At 47.8% G+C, this 19,932-nt stretch overlaps 1 protein-coding gene across 3 annotated transcripts in view; it reads right to left on the bottom strand.

The window, feature by feature from the left end:
* Positions 1-19,932, bottom strand: part of WDR44 (WD repeat domain 44) — a 43,496-nt gene that overhangs the window by 14,674 nt on the left and 8,890 nt on the right. For 2 of the 3 annotated variants that reach the window (XM_053274315.1, XM_053274317.1), the window contains exons 2-10: positions 17,135-17,168; positions 12,781-12,855; positions 10,200-10,833; positions 10,000-10,121; positions 8,894-8,989; positions 7,335-7,471; positions 4,095-4,178; positions 2,595-2,701; positions 541-692 (exon numbers count right to left, since the gene is read on the bottom strand). In XM_053274315.1, the coding sequence (XP_053130290.1) occupies positions 541-692; positions 2,595-2,701; positions 4,095-4,178; positions 7,335-7,471; positions 8,894-8,989; positions 10,000-10,121; positions 10,200-10,833; positions 12,781-12,855; positions 17,135-17,168 (1,441 nt within the window). The remainder of the gene's footprint in view (positions 1-540; positions 693-2,594; positions 2,702-4,094; positions 4,179-7,334; positions 7,472-8,893; positions 8,990-9,999; positions 10,122-10,199; positions 10,834-12,780; positions 12,856-17,134; positions 17,169-19,932) is intronic. The other variant, XM_053274316.1, reaches the window with a different exon arrangement.

Here is a 19,932-nt window from a genome sequence, read left to right as displayed (position 1 = left end):
AGTGTTGCACTTAGCTGGCACATCTGTATAGCTGTACACACACAAGTGTAAGTAGGGAGGGGGAAAGGCAAACTCAGAGGCCAAGAAATGCAAGAGGTAGAGAATGTGAATATAAGCAAAGCTCAAGAATATGCAAGATTCACAGCTGTAACTATACCAAAGGGCCACTGGGCTGATCCTGTACACATTTAAGCTTTGTAAAAGATTGTCAGACGGAACCTCTTTGCACTTCACGTTCACTAGGCCTCACAGTTTGACTTTTTTCTCTTTTAAGGCATACATTTTGTCCAAACAAGGATCACCATATTTACCCAAATAGAAAATGACTCTGGATGCAAGGCAATCCCACTAAAAAAAAGAGTTACGTACAGGTTATAGCTGTATTTATTCTGAATTTAAGATGACTCCCCGATTTCTAACATCAAAGAACTTGGAAAAAACCTGGTCTTGGATTATGATACTTTGTAAGTGGGCTCTAAAAACTGCTTCCATGAAAAATCTGTGGGTCTGTTATGAAGTGCCACTGTTTGAGCAACCTACCATGTGCTCCCCACTGAGATCTTGAACCACTTTAATTTGCTCAAAGTCGTAGGGCCCCTTGAAGCCATGGGCCGCCTTGAACTTCACTGGTCTGGTGTACGGCATCCCTTCGTCGTCGCTCGAGGAGGGGTCGTCCTGGTCGGTATGGAAAACTGAGGAAAGAAACCACGTGTCCCAAATCAGAGACGATTCACATTTCCACCCTGATCTCCGGTTAAAACTATTAAGTGGCTCAAGATAAAGACACAAGCCCTGAACACACAATTAAAAACGTTGATCAGCAAGAAGACGTTTCCAAGTCAGCTTGGGGGAAAAAAGAAAAGCGTGCATGCACACAGACACAAGAGGTTGCTGCCTTAACGTTGTGATTTTGCTGTGTTCAAAGCACTGCCCAGGTGGACATATGAAGCTTCCGTATTCTGAGCCAGGCAACGGGGTCTTTCCTACCCAGCGCAGTCTGCTTGGTCCGGCAGCAGCTTTCCAATTCCTCAGGCAGAGGGGCGTCTTTCCCAGCTGCCCAAGAGGTTTCCCAATCTGGTGACTGAACTTGGGACCTTCGGCATGCAAAGCCATGCGCTCAGCCACTGAATTAGGGCCTCGTCAAAAACACCAAGTGGCCTCTCTAGTGTGGTGCTGTTAACTCAGACTGACAACAGCTCTCCTGGATAGCAAGCTGGACCTTTCTCAGAGCTGCTTCCAAACTCCTATTGGGGTGGGGGGGGGGGGAAACGCCAAACCCAAACTTTCTGACATGCAACACATGTGCTCTGCCACTGATCGAGGGCAGCTCAGTGGTAGAGCATCTGCTTTGCATGCAGAAGGCCCCAGGCTCAACCCCTGGCAGCATCTCCAGGTAGGACTGGGGAAGGCTCCTGCCTGAAACCTGGGAGAGCGGCTGCCAGTCAGTGTAGACAATCCTGAGCTTGAGGGACCAAGGGCCAGACTCAGTAGAAGACAGCCTCTTATGTTCCCCTTCTCACGACAAAGTAATGTAATGAAGTAACAATAATTTTTACAACAGCTAAATAAGATGTGTAGGTATTATCTTCCATACAGGTTATGGAAGAGCAGTTGCCAGTGGCCACAGTCTTCAACTGCCTCCCTTCCTCTGCTCCTGTCCAAAACCTCATGAAGTAAAGTGCTAGGGAGGTCACCCTGTTCCTCCACCAGCCGTCAGGGAGAGGGGTCGGTCTGTTCCTTGCCGGGAGCCTCTAGGGCCGAGTCATTCCCATCTCTTCTGACTTCTCTCATCCCTGGCCATGCAATCAGGGCAATCCCAGTCACCCTCTCCCGACTCTGCCCTCTCTAATCTCGCAGCCTCTATCCTCCCCTCCATTAGCTGTTGCCCATCGCGCCATCAGTTGAAGAGAGGAGAGCCGGTCTGGTGGGAGCAAGCATGACTTGTCCCCTCTGCTAAGCAGGGTCCACCCTGGTTGCATACGAATGGGTGACTACATGTGTGAGCATGGTAAGATATTCCCCTCAGGGGATGGAGCCACTCTGGGAAGAGCATCTAGGTTCCAAGTTCCCCCCCTGGCAGCATCTCCAAGATAGGGCTGAGAGAGATTCCTGCCTGCAACCTTGGAGGAACTGCTGCCAGTCTGCGAAGACAATACTGGGCTAGATGGACCCATGGTCTGACTCGGTATATGGCAGCTTCCTATGTTCCCTGCCTTCTTCTCGTTGCCACCACAAGGAGGTGGCCTGCTGGGCCACGCCAGACCAGCCACAGTCCTCAGGCACCCGGGCTTCCTGGTTCTCCCTGGCAGCTGCAGAAGGTCCCAGCCGGCTTTGACTGCGCCCAGGAGTGGTGCAGCCTCCATCTTCTCGGCCCCCCGACTGGGGAAGTCATCAGGGCACCCCCCGCGGCCAGCAGGAAGTTCCGGCAAGCAGATTGTCCAATTTGTGATTAGAACCAGGAACTCTGAACACAGCAAGTCAGGGGAACAAAACCAATACAGTTCTGCCCCAATTCCCTCCCCACAACCAGTGGTCAGGTATACTGCAATATTTTGGGCTCTCTCTCCCCGACCCTCCACAAAAACTCCTCCAACCTTCGTCTCGAACACTCTTCACTTTGTTGACGGCTCGCTCCCCATATTCTTCAGCCAGATGCCTCGCCCGCTTGACCGATTTGCCCAAGAACTTCTTCAGCTGTGTCCTGAAAGTGCAAGCACACTTCTTGGGAGAACTGTACACAAATACGGCGAACTCTTATGGACCGCTTTCCAACAAGATCTCCCAACGCGGTTTAAATAGATAGAAATAAAGAAACTGGCTCCCTGTCCTCAAAGGGCTCACCATCTAAAAAAGAAACTTAAGATAGACACCAGCAACAGCCACTGGAAGGATGCTATGCTGGGCCAGTTGCTCTCCCCCTGCTCAATAAAGAGAATCGCCACTTTAAAAAGGTCCCTCCTTATGCAGCTATAACTAAGAAATGCATGTTACAGGCCTCATCTACTTTGGTTATCCCAGGAAAACAAGATGATAGGGTGGTTCTCAACTAAGATTAATAGGGTAGCACTCCCAATTGGCCATTGTGAGAATTCTGCATGCAAGAGGAGGCGGGGGGGGGGGGGGGAAGCCATCATTTGCAGACTGGGAACGTATGCATGCTACTTTCAACAACAACAAAATTCTCACAGCGGTTCACATAAACAAATAAATAAGATGGTCTCCTGGCCCCAAAGAAACATAAGATAGACACCAGCAACATCCATTGGAGGGATGCTGTGCCGGGGATGGATAAGGCCAGTTGCTCTCCCCCCCGCTAAATGAACTGCTGCTTTTAAAAGGTGCCTCTTTGGTCAATTAGTAGAGGACAACTGTATCCTGTGCAAATGCATCAGACAGCTGCATCCATTTCAGAGACCACACTGTGGATTGCAGCCTAACACAGGGATTCTCAACATTGGGTCCCCAGATGTTATTGGACTTCAGCTCCCATAATCCCCAGCCCCAGTGGCCTTTGGCTGGGGATTATGGGAGTTGGAGTCCAATAACATCTGGGGACCCAACGTTGAGAATCCCTGGTCTAACATACACAAGCCCCACTACTGGATTTTAAAAGGCAATGCTGGTTTCCCTTCCAGCTTTTACGTGCCCGCTTGAGACCAACTTGCTAGCATTACTGTGGAAACCTCACACCCAATGACTGCAGGGATAGATCAAGCACTTTCAGTGCTCCAGCACAGCTGAGTTGCTGGAAGCAGCACTGGGCTGGCTGTTGGAAAAAGAATGCCGGAAGCGATGGATCTTTGGCCTGTATCTCAGGAAACTGGGTCTCATGCCTACTCTGGAGATCAATCGGCATGCCGAAAACCTGGCACCACCCTATAGCAGATGCCCCCAAAGCAGACCCCCCCTTTTTCCCACCCAGCAGATTCAATATGGCACCCTCTTAAACAGTCATCTTGGGCTTACCACAGCCTTTTTTTAGGGACCGGTTAGGGCCCCCATTCACGCCCACGGCTTCTTCACAAAGAGGGTGGCCATTCGATTCACACCTACTGCTATGCCTGACTTGAGAGGAAGAAAGGAAAATGTCTTACGTCTTCTGTTTCAGGCGGCCGCCATCTGTGTCGCTCTGCTGAGACTGCATTTTGTCTTCGTCGTCAGACTGCGCCCCGTCATTACTATGGGGAAACAAAATGGCCGTCAACAGGAAGGCCGCCAAAGGAGCCCCGTGTACATTTCCCGGAATTCAAAAGGGCTTATGAGGGAAACGATACACAGAAAGTTACCAATAAGGAGCCTACGCTAGTGGAATACCGCCATGCAGGTTGAAGACTCTATGCTTGTGAGGTTTCCAATTCTTTAGAAAGTTGTATATAATAGCATGAAGAAAAGATAAAAGGAAGGACACACTCAAACTTCTAGTGTTAATCATTCATTCATTCTTACGGTCTCAGACCAGCACAAGGTAAAACAAACATGTAACATATGATATTAAAAGTAATTAAAAACAGATAAAAGCAACAGTCTATGCCTATTAGCATAAAGACTGTGAGGTTACTATGAAATTTACTATATGATTACCGGATGTTTCTATTTATGGCCTTACTAGTTTGCTTGGTAGTCTTGCTATAAGATTAAAAACTATGAGTGTCTGTAAAAAGCAATAAAAGAGCTATAAAATGGCTAAACCAGTAGCATGCGACTATGGAGTCACGGAAGGGCTAAAATCTATGAGATGCTGTTGAAATTTACATGCTAGAAGCTATAATTTGCTGAAATGCTAAAAGCTATATAAGATAAGCTGAGATGAAACAGGCAGTGAAGGAAGACATGCTCAACAGTTTTGACTTGTCCCGAGTTGCACAGACGTTCCAGGAAAGGGATCTTCCTGTATCCTCCTTCAAGGACAGCTGAGGGAGGGGTGTCACAGCAAGCCAGGGTAAAGACCCTTCTGTGGTTAGGGCCTTCTAGCTGTGCAAGATATCCAGCAGGTGTTATGTACCTTAGACTTTCAGAGAGACGAGATTTTGAGGTCGGTTTGGTGTTCTGCATCTGTTATGTGCTGTTTGATCAGTGTTCTGGCCTGCTTGTAACCCAAGGAGAGTGGGTGGGGAAGTAAGAGGGAAGTAAGGATAGTCTCACAGATAGAGATCACTTCCATGTGCATTGGAAGCCATCCATCAATGTTGAAGGGGCTAGGACCATTGGGAGGAAGGATCATCTCAGCCAGTAGTTGAGTAGGAACAGCTGGACTCTGGCCTCCAGTTTCACCAAGCCTGCTTCCAAGTGTAGAGAGGCATTTGAGACACAACAGTACTGCTCTACAGGATTTGGATTGGACAAGCTCTAGGCGGGCCAAGCTGGGCACCGTACAGAAGTTGGGCCATTGACTTAGTTTCAAATAGCTTAAGGGCTGTGGGTATGTATTGGCCCTCTTTTGACGAGAAGGATTTTAGAATGGCAGCAAGCGCTTCTTTGGGCGTTTGGGGCAACATAGCCACCATGGGCCTCCCTAGTCCCAGAAGCGTGGAAAAGCATCCCCAGATATCTGAAGCATGAGACCTGTGATTCCCGATTATATGCCAGGAGTGCGTCCTTGGTCTCTTGACGAAGACCATGATTTTGGTTTTATGGGAATTGATACCCAATTGCTCTCCCTTAGGACTGGGTGAGAGCCCTCAGCGCTCTTTGAAGACCTATGGGGGTCCCTTGAGAGGATTGCCACATCATCAGCATAGAGCAGGCTGGAGACAGGTTTCTCTGCCAGCTTCGGGAGGTGGAAGTTTGGGTTGTTTAGGTGGCCCACCATGTTATTTATATAGAAGTTGAACAGGAGAGATGCAAGTATGCAGCTTTGTTTGATGTCCTTATGGGTTGGGACAGTGTTAGATAAGTACCCTTGGGGGTTGCATCTAACTTTCAAGGATGTGTCATCATGCAGAGTACGAATGAGGAATACCAGGCGTCAGTCAGTCAGTCGAGGAGGCTTCCAGTTTACCCCAATAGACAGGGTCGTGGGATGGAGTCAAAAGCAGACTTGAGATCAATGAAGGCTGCATACAGAGAGACTGAGTTGAGTATTTTTCAATTAGGTGCTGAAGTACGAAGCACTGCTCAATTTGGACCGTCCCTCCCTGAATCTGGCCTGCTCCTCTACCAGGATGTTTTCTTGCTTCATCATTGGGTCTAATGTTAAAGTGATGGAGAAGGTACCTCTCCATCCAAAGGAGATGGAGTTGGAGAGTGGGATGTCTGAAGGTGAACAGAATTCTGGGCAGCTTGGCAAAAATGGGATCGGGTCCAGGTCTACAGATCTGGGGTGCCGATTTAAGACTTGGCTCAGACAGTTACTAATCACCTTATGATGAGCCCATCTCCCAGTGCTAATAAGTCTCATTTCTATTTGTAATAGCACCTGGGAGGTTTGCAGTACATGCGTTGATTTAGATGGATAGGTTGTTTTTGACAGCATGTGTCCTGTGTGTGATTTTGGCAGAGGTCCCGAATGGAGCTGAGGAATTGCCTGCTCATTGCTGGGGGCTGTGTTTGGAAGTTTAATTGCATATTTGTGTAGCACAAATGCAACAAAAGTATGCCTGAGCTTAGCTACTTTTGCTGAGATTGTGTTTAAGTGCCCTCAAGTTTGAAGGACCATTTCTGCTGTAAACATGCATTTCCCAAGTATTTTGGTAGGGGTCTGTCGGAGTGGCCGCAGGGTCGTCTGGTTCTCGTAGGTCCCATCTCTCTGCTCCAGGGGGTTTTCCAAGCCAGAGTTCTTACATAGCAAAAAGATGCCTGGTGTAATGCAGTCTCCCTTACAGCAGACTCCTTGGGGGTGCGGGAAGCGTTCTCCATGCCCAGGTTCATAAATTTGTTCTTTGTAGGGAGCGTAAAGATTATACTTATGGTTCCGTTGGTGGGAAGGTAGGAGTCGATCCTCATTGGCACTGGCCTTACTGAATGATCGTTGAGGCTGTTCCTACTTTTTCTCTTCTTGCTTTTATTTGTCATGGTGGAGGCTTATGTCGTTTTTGCTAGAGAATTTGAGCTCCAACGAAGAGAAGGCCAGTTTTTAAGGCAGAAGCTTGTGAACAGGCCTGCTAGCTAGGCGCCATCTTGGCTCCTCCCCCACTAATGAAGGATGGTCTAATAATCTGTAACTGGTCATGTTTGTTTTCTCTCTCGTAACATATACTTTAATGCATGTATTAATGCGTTATGTTCTAAGGAATAACACAATAAATGAACTAAAAGAGAAAGACATGTTCCAATAAGGAGGCACAGCCATCAAGACAGAGGACTCTCAGGGCCCAGCTGCAACTCTGGATTGTTACCTGACGTATTCTTTGGTCCTCCTCATGATGTGCAACGTCAAGGGGTTTATGCCCGTTGGCAGTTTCTCCTCCGCCAGGCTCAAAGGGATCTCCTCTCCTGTGTCGAGGTTCTTGATCATGACACTGGCCAGGATTTCCTGCAGAAAAAGGCAGGTGGGAAGGTCACACACAAAGCTCACCAACACGAGGAGGTCAACATTAAGCAGCCAAAAGGTTAACCAAAGAGAAGTTTTTAGAATCCATTTTGTACTGGTACAGGAGTGTGCACCGGAACATGCACAGGAAGCCACCGTATCCCGAGTCAGACCATTGGTCGATCTAGCTCAGTATTGTCAACACTGACAGCATATCCAAGATAGGGCTGAGAGAGATTTCTGCCTGCAACCTTGGAGAAGCCACTGCCAGTCTGTGTAAATACTGAGCTAGATGGTCTGACTCAGTATAAGACAGTTTCCTATGTTCACCACCAGCCTTCTGTCTAATCTAAGGAGGCCCAGACGCTGTAGTCTTTCTTCACAGGAGAGTCGCTCCAATGCCTTGATCATTTTGGCTGCCCTTCTCTGCACCTTTTCTAACTAAAATATCCTCCCTGAGCTGGGCCTGTCCCAGCCCACCTGGCTATAATTATATACTAGACAATCTATAATTGTGACTGTAGCATCTGACTGAGATTGGTGCAGATCGCTTTCATATGCTTAACACAGTAGATGTAAGATTACTGGGGTGAAGGGAAGAATGTCTATTCATTAGACAATTTCTACCCTGCTCTTTCCCTGCGCAATGGAGGTGCCCAAAGTGGCCGATGATATAAAAACACATCACAAATCAAGTACAGCATTAACATGGAAAAATCAATTATGTCAGCAATGAAAAGCAGAGGAAAAGCTTTGCTGGAACAATTTGGTTTTTTGACGATCACTGGTGTAACAATTCCCCTGCTAACTGAGCTGTGAGCACTGCAAGATATTCCCCTCAGGGGACAGAGCTGCTCTGGGAAGAGCAGAAGGTTCCAAGTTCCCTCCCTGGCAGCATCTCCAAGATAGGGCTGAGAGAGATTCCTGCCTGCAACCTTGGAGAAGCCGCTGCCAATCTGTGTAGACAATACTGAGCTAGATGGACCAGTGGTCTGACTCAGTATATGGCAGCTTCCTATGTTCCTATGAACCATCTTTTAAAGTAGCGATTTTCTTCTATTTGTCAGGGGAGCACAACTGCCCTATCCAGCTCCAGGCACAGCATCCATCTCGTGGCTGTTTTTGGTGTCTAGCTTATGATCTGTTTTTGGTTTCTCCCTCTCTTTTTAAGATTGTGAGCCTTTTTGGGACAGGGAACTATTATTTAAAGTGGTTTATCCACATAAACACCTCTGAGAACTTTTGTTGATAAGCGATATATAATTATTCGTAGTCCTAACACCAACAAGAAGGAGTGATCTCACCCTCCTGTGGCAGGGAGTTCCACAGGGTGGCTGCCACCACAGAATTCTAAGCAGATAGCTCTCAAACACCACCACCAAGAGAATGGTTACAGTTCTTGTCCCCCTCTCCCCGAAAGGATACCTCATCTGTGAGCTCTCTGCCGGAGTTAGACCGGGGCCTCTGGGGCCCGATGACTTCGCTGGTGACCGTCTGTCCGTCAGCTGACTTCCCGTTTTCCTGCAATTATAGAAGCACGTCTGTTTAAATGCACGAGTGGAAGGACACATTATTTCATGACAACCCCGGCATGATGAAAGTGGGTCAAAGCACGTTACACGCTGTAATGGGATTTTCTGAGAGCGGCACAATATAGCACACGGTCTATTTTTAAAACCGACGCGGAGTCGTTAGACTAAAGACCCAGTTCTTACAAGGAGGAGACGAGGTGGGCAACCTTTGTCTGGGCTACGCTGTGCCGGACTGCAAGACACGGGGAAGAGTCACAGGATGGAAGCTCCCATTCACGAGACACAGAAAGCACAAGGCACAGCCCTTTGGAGAAGGTGCCACTTGAGGTTGCAGGGGGTGGCCCGCATCTGTGGATGCAACCTGGCCTTTCCCCATATGTCCTAGTTTTCTATGTCCTGAGAACTGACTTATGGGGAGTATTCCAACAGGAGACACTCCCTCTGCATTCTGTAGTGGTACAGTCCCCACCCACCACAAACACCCCCAAGGAGAAGCACCATGCACTTTTCCCTGTAGATCGGGGTGGCCACCCTAAGGCTCTGTAGCTGATGTTGGATTACAACTCCCATCATCCCGTCACAATAAACGGCACTGGGGACGATGAGAGTTGTGGTCCAACAGCGAGAGAGCCTCAGGCTGACCGACAGGGGTTCTCAAACTTGGACCCCCAGATATTGGACTACAACTACCATCATCCCCAGCCACTGTGGCTGGGGATGATGGGAGTTGTAGTCCAACATCTGGGGGTCCAAGTTTGAGAACTCCTGTCTTAGCACATGCCATGTGCTCCTGTTCCTCCTGCTTTGATCGGGTCCCGAGTTCCCTGCAACAGGTGTTGTTGACTGCAGCTCCCCGCATCCCCTGCTGCGTTGGCCTTCGTCTGGGGATCATGGGAGTTGTAGTCAACACCACCTAAGGGAACACTGGTCTGGACATCTCCCCCACAACTCTTATGCTTCCTCTCACGGTGACTGGGTACGGAGGGTCGCTTTGCTTACTTGTGCGGTCACAATTTTGTCTCCACTCGTGGCGCTCGCCAGGTCCAAAGAAGGAGGAGAATCTTTGCCCAGGGATTCGAGGGATGCATTGGGAGGTAACAGACCAGCAGCTGAAAAAGAAACTGTCACAAGATCGGACACGTTAAGGGTGGGGGGAACTGACACCCGTATCTCTGAATTTCCACCCAGCTGCCACTTGCCTTCCAGACCAGGTATTTTCTGCGTCTCCAGTTCTAAGTCGCTCTTCTTCTTCCGGGGGGGTGGGGCAGGCCGCGCAGGGGGTGGCGGCCGGGGAGGCGGGGCGCTTGCGGGAGGGGGCGGCCGTGCGGGCCCCGGCTTCTTCGTGCTGGCGACGATGTCCGGCTCCATGGTCAGCTGCCGCGGGGGTTTGGCTGGGGGCAGCTCTTCGGCCGCCAACGAATCTTTGGTCAGCAAGGCATCGCCCTGGTCCAAGAGAGTCAGCTGCTCTCCTTCCGCCACTTCCTCGTCCGGCTCATCGGCGTCTGCTGGTTTCAGTTCTGGGGGTTCCTTCGCGGCTTCTGCCGATCCATCGGCATCTTCTCCTGCTCGGTGTTCCGGCACCTCATCAGGAGGCGGCAAAACCTGCCCGGACTCCGTCTCACTTGCCACGGCCTGATCAGGAGGTTCTTCATTATGTCCGTGTAATGCTGTCCCCGCAACCAAAGGTTCGGGAATATGCTGAAGGAGGTCCGCTCTGGAAACCCAAGCATTCGCCTGTGGTGGCAGGTCGGTCAATTCCTTTCCCGATGGAGCCAAAGGATCATCCTCCAGCTGATGCACTTTCTGGCTTTCTTCTATGATATTGTCAATTATCTAAATAGCAAACACACGTTACTGTATTTCCCCAAATCCAACACTAGGTTCCCCCCCCCGCCCCCAACTTCTTGGATATTAGAAATCAGGGGGTCCTCTTACATTCAGCATCCTCTTCCTTTCAGGTAAACAGAGTATAACCAGTATTTTTTTTAAAGGGGGTCATCTTAAATTCAGAGTCATCTTCTATTGGGGTAAATATGGTACATGCAGCAGTGGGCAGCCTGTTCTCCTGGAACATGGCCAAAGCGTGTGGGAGATGTGAGTATGCTGCAAGAGAGATTCAGCATTTGCTTATTTATTGTAAAAATATTTCTATACTGCCCAGAACCTGCGTCTCTGGGCAGTTTACAATTGAATGGTTTCTCTCCCAGGATATGGTTTCTCCTGGGAGCTCTTTGAATTACTTTGAATCTGAATTACTCTGGGTCAGTGGTTGTTTTTCAGTGTCCTGCGAATCTGTATTAACTACTTAATTAAATTAAAGTAACTTTAACTAGTTATTGTTTGAACATAGGAAGCTGCCACTGTACAGTGTTCACACCTCGTCTCCCATTCAAATGCAAACCAGAGTGGACCCTGCTTAACAAAGGGCACAATTCATGCGTGCTACTTCAAGACCAGCTCTCCTCCCACTGACCAGCTCTCTACTTAATTGTTGTATCAGATCTCTTTTTGTTAGAGTTATGGTTGAATGACTAAACTGATTGATTGCTATAAGAGAGACTGTACATGGGAAAAGGTAAGCCAGAATGTTGGATGCACCCACTGCTCTATGCCCCTCACCTGGAGGTCCAGGGCTGTACAATGGCCCCCTTTCTCTGGCAAGATATGGGCTGTGACTCCAAGGGTGATTTTAGCTGGACTTATCCAGCAGCAGCAAGGAGGATGTCTGTCTATTGCTCTGGGCACTGACCAAGACAACAAGTCCTTCAGAGAATAAAAGCAAAGTGCACCTCCAGGTTTTACCCAGAAAGACACAAACTATGGCCCTGTTGTCAGAAATCTGGAAAAAAACACTGACGGGCCTATGCAGAGCAGAATGCTCCCTCGCTGTATTTTTAAGGAGGAAGAAAAATACAAAATGGATACCAAACTGAACTTGTGATGCATGGAGAATCACTCTCTCAGCTCTCCTGCAAACTGAGGCAGGACCACAGACCTTCATGCTCTGAAGCACTTTTAAAAGATGAAGATAGAGAACATTCGGCTGCAACATCCATTCTCAAACTGGGGTGCCCAGATGCTGTCAGACTACAATCCCCATCATCCTCATCAACAATGGCAGAGGGGTGTTGCAGCTGAACAACATCCAGACACCCATATTTGGGGAACCTCCTAATGGCACAGCAGGGAAATGACTTGATTAGCAAGCCAGAGGTTGCCAGTTCGAATCTTCACTGGTATGTTCCCCAGACTATGGGAAACATCTATATTGGGCAGCAGCGATATAGGAAGATGCTGAAAGGCATCACCTCATTCTGCACGGGAGGCAGCAATGGTAAACCCATCCTGTATTCTACCAAAGACAATCACTGGGCTCTGTGGTCGCCAGGAGTCGACACCAAGTCGACGGAACACTTCATTTTTACTGTTAGAGCAATAAGAGACTCTAGGATTTCAGTTAACCAGCAGCTTCCCTTTAATCTTCTATGAGAAATCTGAATTTTTTAAAATCACTCGTTAATGAATTTAACAGTGTAATGATTTCAGCCTCACAGACTATTTTGGACACCCAAAACCAGGGCACAAATTTATCTTCCACAATCACTGGAGCTGCTTTGGAATCCGACTGCCTTTTCTTGGAATATCCACACCGGGGAACAACAACTTTGCATGAGGAGGGATCAACAGGCTCCAGAAACTGAAATCACTAAGGAAGACACATTATATAATTCTCCACAGTCCCACATCTAGGCACTTTCATCAGCGTGTCAACAAACCAACCTCTTTGGGGTCATCTTGTTTTACTTCTGGCGTTCTGGCCTCTCTCTCAGCTATCTGTGGACCACTGTCCAATTCCTGAGAAAAAATAAGGGATAAATGAATAATCGGGGATAAGGAAGGTTGCTTTGTAAAGACCAAAGTACAGAATCAGTCGCAAGACCACAAACTACACAGAAGTTGCTTTTTTGCCTGTTTGTGCTTTCCACACTGCGGACCAGTATTCCCTAACAGGGATGCCCAGATGTTGTTGACTACAACTCCCAGAATCCCCAGCTGCAATGGCTTTTGCTAGAGGATTCTGGGAGTTGTAGTCAACAACATCTGGGAATCCCTGTTAGAGAGAACCCTGCTGCTGACCTTCAGTAAAGGTCTGGCTGCACAGTGTATTAGGAGCTGGGAGTTTCATATCAGCTGGGATACATTCATACAAACAAAATACAAGCCTTGCCTCTGAACAAGGAGGCCCCATTTAGTTATCCCTGCTAACTGAGCAAAGGTACACCTTTTAAAGTTCTTGATTCTCTTATATTTGGCCAGTTGCTCTCCCCCTGCTCTCTCCAGCCCCAGCACAGCATCCCTCCAGTGGCTGTTGCTGGTGTCTGCCTTAAGTTTCTTTTTAGATTGTGAGCCATCTGGGGACAGGGAGCCATCTTATTTATGTATTATTTATTTTTCTATGTAAACCGCTTTGGGAACTTTGGTTGAAGTGCAGTATAAAAATATTCGTAGTAGTAGGAATGGCTACGAATCCCAGGACTTCTGCTGAACCAGAACAAAGATCTTTCCAGTCCAGCATCCTCCATTTTACTCATCATCCCATTAGAGTTGTATTTCCCTACAGACCTATTTTTATATAGATTGCTCTAAATTGCTTATATTAGTTGGTTGCTTTATCAGTTTTATTAGTCTTATCAGCTGTCTTCCCTTATCTTTTAGCTATCCCACTTTTACTCTTTGGTATATCTTACAGCTTATTTTAAATTTTTAATACTTTTTAGACATTTTTATATTCATTGATAGTGGCATGCATTTACCTATGCTGGTCTTTGACTGTAATAAATTGATTGATTGATCCTGGACACAGCTAATTACTAGATACCTCCGAGAAGCCCACAAGCACAGCCCTTGGTCCCAGCAAAGCATGTTCTCTGCTAATGAACTATGCCCCCTTCCTAGACAAAACTGCCCTATGCATAGTTAAACCACTCAGCTACTACTGCCTGCTCTGGCTGGCAGTGTCTCTTTGCGATTCCCAGCAGGAGCCTCTCCCAGCCCTATTTGGAGATGCTGCCAGGGATTGAAACTGGGACCTTCTGCAAGCAAAGCAGATGCCCTTCCACTGAGCTATGGCCCCTCTCCATGAGAAACTGCCTTAGGCAGAGTCAGATCCCTGGCCCAGGTAGCTCAATGTCATCTACACTGACTGACAGCGGCGCTCGGGGGTTTCAGGCAGAGAGGGGTCTTTCCCAGCCCTATTGGGTGGTGCTGCTGGGACCAAACCGGGGACTTCCTGCATGCCAGGCAGGTGAGTGACAGCCACTTCTCACCCCACTTAAACATACAAGAAGACGCACCGAGTTGCTCCAGGAGTTCTCAAACTTGGGCCCCCAGGCGATGCTGGACTACAAATCCCATCATCCTCTGCCACAGTTCTGAAAGCCATGGGAATCGTAGCCCTGGGGACGCAGGTTTGAAAACCCCTGGATTATTCTTCCGCTGCTTTGAGTACCAACAATGAAAGGTGGGGCGTATCAATGTTAGTAATGAATAAAAGTTTCCCACCAGGCACCGAGGTGCATCTTCTAACCCTGTTCCAGCCCCTCCTCTCAGGGGCTACAAGAATCCAACACCAGTGTTGCCTCCAACATGGATTCCCAGATGTTCTTGACTGATTGATTAAGTGCTATCAAGTCAGTATCGACTCTGAGCAACGACATAGATAGATTCTCTCCAGGATGGTCTGTCTTCAACTTGGCCTGTAAGGGCGCTCAGTGGTGTATTCTTGACTACAACTCCCATAATCCCCAGCCAAAGGCCGCGGCAACTGGGGATGCTGGGAGCCGTAGTGAACCATATCTGGGAATCCCTGTTAGAGGGAACGCTGCCCAGCGCCCTTGGCAGATGTGGAATTGATTCCTTGGGAAACGGTGCAGTATCCCTGTTGGCCCTTCCAGCGAGATGCACAGAGGTTTTTCACTCTCCTCTCCTTGCTCTTCCCCACTGCCTGGCCTACTTAATAAATGCCAGCGCTTCAGCTGTGCTGTCACTGTTGGTAGCGGCAGCATACTAATTACCTGCGTGGGAAGCAGCGGGGTGGCCCGCGTGCACTATGTTTAGAGCCTGCCTTTCGCAGGCTCTTCAAGCCGCAACTACGCACTACTCCCTTTTCTGGCACCAAACGGAGACGTCTAAGAAACTGAACGGAGACAAGCGAGGGAAGCCGGCTCACGAGACTGCCGTGCCTCGGTGGACTGAAATCCCAAGGTTGCTCGTTAAAAATTCTATCACAGCCAAGCCTCTTGTTGGAGTATATGTTCTTTAAGTTGGGTGCTTGGTAAGAACACAGAGCCCTCCCCAAAGGGATGTCAAGCCAGGCTGGATAAAAATAGGGTTTAAAACAAAGGGAGGAAAGAAACTCTGAGAAGATGAAGTCCTCAGAGTAGTTAGAAGCAGGGTGGATTTGATTTAAATCACGATTTAAATCCCTAGCAGGGTGGATAAAAATCAAAAAAATCCGATTTAAATAAAAAAAATCCGATTTTTTTTTATTTAAATCGGATTTTTTTATTTAAATCAGATTTTTTTGATTTAAATCAGATTTTTTTTATTTTTATCCACCCTGCTAGTGATTTAAATCGTGATTTAAATCAGTTTGATTTAAATCAAATCCACCCTGGTTAGAAGCAAAGAAAAAGGCCTGGGTCTAGGGTATTTAATCAAGAGCCGTCTCTGTCATGAACTCTGTCACCTATTAAGATCATATGGAGAGGTCTGGTTATGGTTGCCGCCGGCTCGTTTGGTGGCGACTCGGGACAGAGCCTTCACAGTGGCTGCCCCGGGGCTTTGGAATATGCTCCCTCTTATCTCCTTCTCTGCTTGCTTTTAGAAAGAACATCAAGACGTACCTGTTTTCCCAGGATTTTAACTGATTTTTTTTTTTAATTATGTTTTTCTCTTTTGGTTGCTTTTTTACTTGTTTTATGAGTTTAAAATGTTTTATATTCTTTTGCCTTCATTATGTTTTAACTTTTTACACCACCTAGAGATGTCTATATCAGGTGGCACAGAAATATGATAGATAAATAAATAAATGCCGACCTTCCGGACACAATGATCCCCATGCCAGTTTATTATTTACTTATTATTTATTAACGATGAATATTTATAGACCATTTTTCAACCCAAATTCCCAAAGCGGTTTACATAGATATAAATAAATAAAATCGCTCCCTGTCCACAAAGAGCTCACAATCTTAAAAAGAGAAAAGAAAAGAAACATAAGATGGACACCAGCAACAGCCACTGGAGGGATGCTGTGCTGGGGCTGGATAAGGCCAGTTGCTCTCCCCCTGCTCAATAAAGAGAATCGCCACTTCAAAAAAAGATGCCTCTGCTTACAAGACAGGGGTTATAAGACAGTTGACATCAAAGAAAACTGACAAGTTGATAGTCTCCTAAGTAAAGGTAAAGTGTACCGTCAAATCAATTTCGACTTAAGACTACTGGAAACTGACTAGTGGTCCCATCAGTGGATTGCGGTCTAACTTTTGCTCACTCTCGATATATTTTAAAACCTTAACAGCCCTCATACTCTTACATCCCTGAATATCCCCTGGTCACGTTACTGGACGACCAAGAGATGAAACAGGACTGGGAAAAGAGAGTCCAAACGTGACTTCCTGGCTTGTTACCACACTTTACTAACTCAGGATTGATGGCAAACTGTCTCTCGGGTGACCCTAAGACAATCCCCACAACCAGCAATCCCTGACTCCATTGCTCATAATAGTAGTGGTTTCCTTGCGACTAGTTTAACAAGACCATGTCCGGTGGTGCTCCGGGTTTGCAAAGACAGAAGTCAAATTCTGCCCCATCATGCTCACAGTCAGAAGAGCCGATCACACTTGGCTATTCTCTTTTTGTTCTGACTCAACTCTCTCCAAAGCAAACCTCACGAGCTCAAGCCCCGCAGGAGAGAAGGCTCTGGAGGAGAGAAAACGGTCCCCCTCTCCTTTTGGCGCTGTCTACCTAGATGCTGCCGGTTCGACGTCTTTAGGACGAGACGACCTGGCTGCTCTCTGCTAAGATCGGGCCCGCTGTCACATCGGACAAACATTTATACAAAGAGACGCACCTTCGGTAGTGGCAGCACGACTTTGGTTGGCGACCTGTTTGGGGGCGAAAGAAAACACACAAAGGCACGGAGCTTAGACAAAGTTTGGAAGAAGAGAGCATTGTTGGGTTTTAACACCTTAAAAAGGGTTCAAGTGCTTTGTGTTCCCTTTCCTCGGGGCCAGATGGTTTCAAGTGGCCCCGCTTCAGAGAAGCTTTTCCACACTGACGTCTTGGCCACGCTATGCCTCACCCCACCTCTCACAGTCTACTATAGGCAATTCTGGGACAAGTTCCAGGGAACACAGCAGGCAACACAGACTAGGGCAGGGGTGATGGCAGGTCTGCGGGATCATCTGTTTTTTAGAAGAACCTTGAGGTCCACCAACCAGGGCCAAGTGTAAAATGGGGTGAACTGAGGCTGGAGGGACAGAGGGCCTTTGAGCACACGCCCAGCCCCGGAATGTGTGTTCCGTCCTAGAACTGAGCTCAAAACCAGGGGTGTGCTCGAAGCGTTTTGACACCTCTGTTTCCAGGTGCCGAGACGCTTCGAGCTGCCCCAGCCGAATCGTTACAGCTGGGGGTGAGTGGGCCCTTTAACAGGAGGAAGGCAGGTCTTTCCAGCCCCTCTGTTGCAGCTCCCCTGCCCGCCCCCCAGAGTGGCACTATCAGTATTAAGCAGCCAGGCTCTGTTTGCTACTTGCATTTGCTTAGGAACAGGAAGTTCCCTGTCCCCAGAAGGAAATGGCCTCTGAGCATGTGCGGACGCCATCTTCACCTCTTCCCCTTTGCTGGAGGGTCAGTCAGCAACAGCACACTTTCCCCAACATTACTGTCTAGCATGCCATTCTGTATGGAGAAGGATCTTCTCTTCTCCCTTTTCCATCGTGTCAAGCAACATCTACAAATCTAGAAGGCATTCTTAACACCACTCAGGTCAACGCTCCAAGGCAGGGCGACTCAACAGCCCTCCAGCTGTGGACTACGGCTCCCAGCATCCTCAACCACAGCAGCAGATAGTCAAGGAGGATGGAAGTTGTGGGCCCGGCTTTAGGGACAGATTCAGCTGCGAGACAGAGGCCAAAATGGCACCATAGCCTGTGATGTTCCAATGGAACTATGTAGCTCACGCAAACAACCTTATTCGCAATCACACAAGAAATCTTATCAGCCACAACTACCGTGCTCTTTGAATAGTTCCATGCATCTAACTGAATCTCATTTTGTCAGGAGTGCAAGCAGAGGACAAAGAGATGGACCACACTTTCCCAATGAATGGAATAGAGCAGTCCAGCATAAAGGCAGACCCGCAAGCCCTCCCTCCCAACCCCAGCTTGCAGACAAACAGCCCTGAATGGTTTTGTGATGCTGCATAGGGACATAGGAAGCTGCCATATACTGAGTCAGACCATTGGTCCATCAAGCTCAGTATTGTCTACACAGACTGGCAGCGGCTTCTCTAAGGTTGCAGGCAGGAATCTCTCTCAGCCCTATCTTGGAGAGGCTGCCAGGGAGGGAACTTGAAACCTTCTGCTCTTCCTAGAGTGGCTCCATCATCCCCAGAGGGGAAGATCTTACAGTGCTCACACTTCTAGTCTCCTATTCATATGCAACCAGGGCAGTCCCTGCTTAGCTAAGGGGACAAGTCATGCTTGCTACCACCAGACCAGCTCTCCTGGTCATTACCTGTGCATTCATTACACAGCCAACTTGCTCAAATCATCATTAGGGTAATGAAGTATTACCCTAATTCAAAATATTAATTTGGTTCACAGCTACAGGCAAGGACACCAGTCCTGAAAACAGGCCTGGGAAGTCAGGACCTGCCAGCCACCCTCAGAACTGGTTCAAGACCTTTCAGCTTGCGCCTCCTCCATCAACACACACATTCTCCAAATTTTAGCAGAAAGCAAGACAGGAAACTTTCTATCGGGGACTCGCCCATATTTTACAACCGGTTTCCCAGAACGTTCCAGATGCCCCAACACTTGGGAAAGCTTTTTTAATTTAAATCCTCATCTCAACAAGCAACAAAATAAACCCTTATTGACGAGATGTTGGGGTTCACAAATGTACCCACAAAACACCAACAGCCTGGGTGGGCTGACTTTAGTATGACATCAGTTGAAATTTAAAAACAACAACCCTTCATTAATATTCACACTTGGTAGCGTGGGCGTGAAACAGAAGCAAAAAATAATGGGGTCAATGATTTTCTTCTACATACAAAGTGAAACATAACAGGTGCCCGTTAATTTCAGTTTCACATCCTATGCAAACTATGGGCTAAAAATAATCCCCACATCCTCGGAGTATACACTGCAGTCCACCAAAAATTAGAAGAGGGAGGGGGCATGGGACACCACAGGGAAATTGACCTCCTCCAGGTGGAGGAACAGCTGGGGTACAGCAGCACAGAGTTTAGTAATCTATCCCCCGTTGTCTAGGTCAATTCAGCTACACTATTTGGACAAGGGTTAAAATATTTAGATGTCAGCTTCCAGCCTGGCAAACAGTGTTCCGTCTTACAGGGATTCCCAGATGTTGTTGACTACAATTCCCATAATCCCCAAGCAAAGGCTATTGCAGCTGGGGATACTGGGAGTTGTAGTCAACAACATCTGCAAATCCCTGTTCGAGGGAACACTGCTGGCAACAGGCACCCATAAAAGAAAACTAACATACATCACCGCCTAGAAATGCACATATCGGGCAGTATAAAAGATAGACAGAGCGAGCACTGTAAGATAATGAATAAGGCAGTGGTGACTTAAGGAACAACAAATATTTATACACCACTTTTCAACAAAGGTTTCAACA

The sequence above is a fragment of the Hemicordylus capensis genome, chromosome 11 (assembly GCF_027244095.1).
Source record: "Hemicordylus capensis ecotype Gifberg chromosome 11, rHemCap1.1.pri, whole genome shotgun sequence".
In the NCBI taxonomy this organism is placed as follows: domain Eukaryota; kingdom Metazoa; phylum Chordata; class Lepidosauria; order Squamata; family Cordylidae; genus Hemicordylus; species Hemicordylus capensis.
The sequence above is the reverse complement of the archived record's forward strand: the minus strand, read 5'-3'. Positions and strand labels throughout refer to the sequence as shown.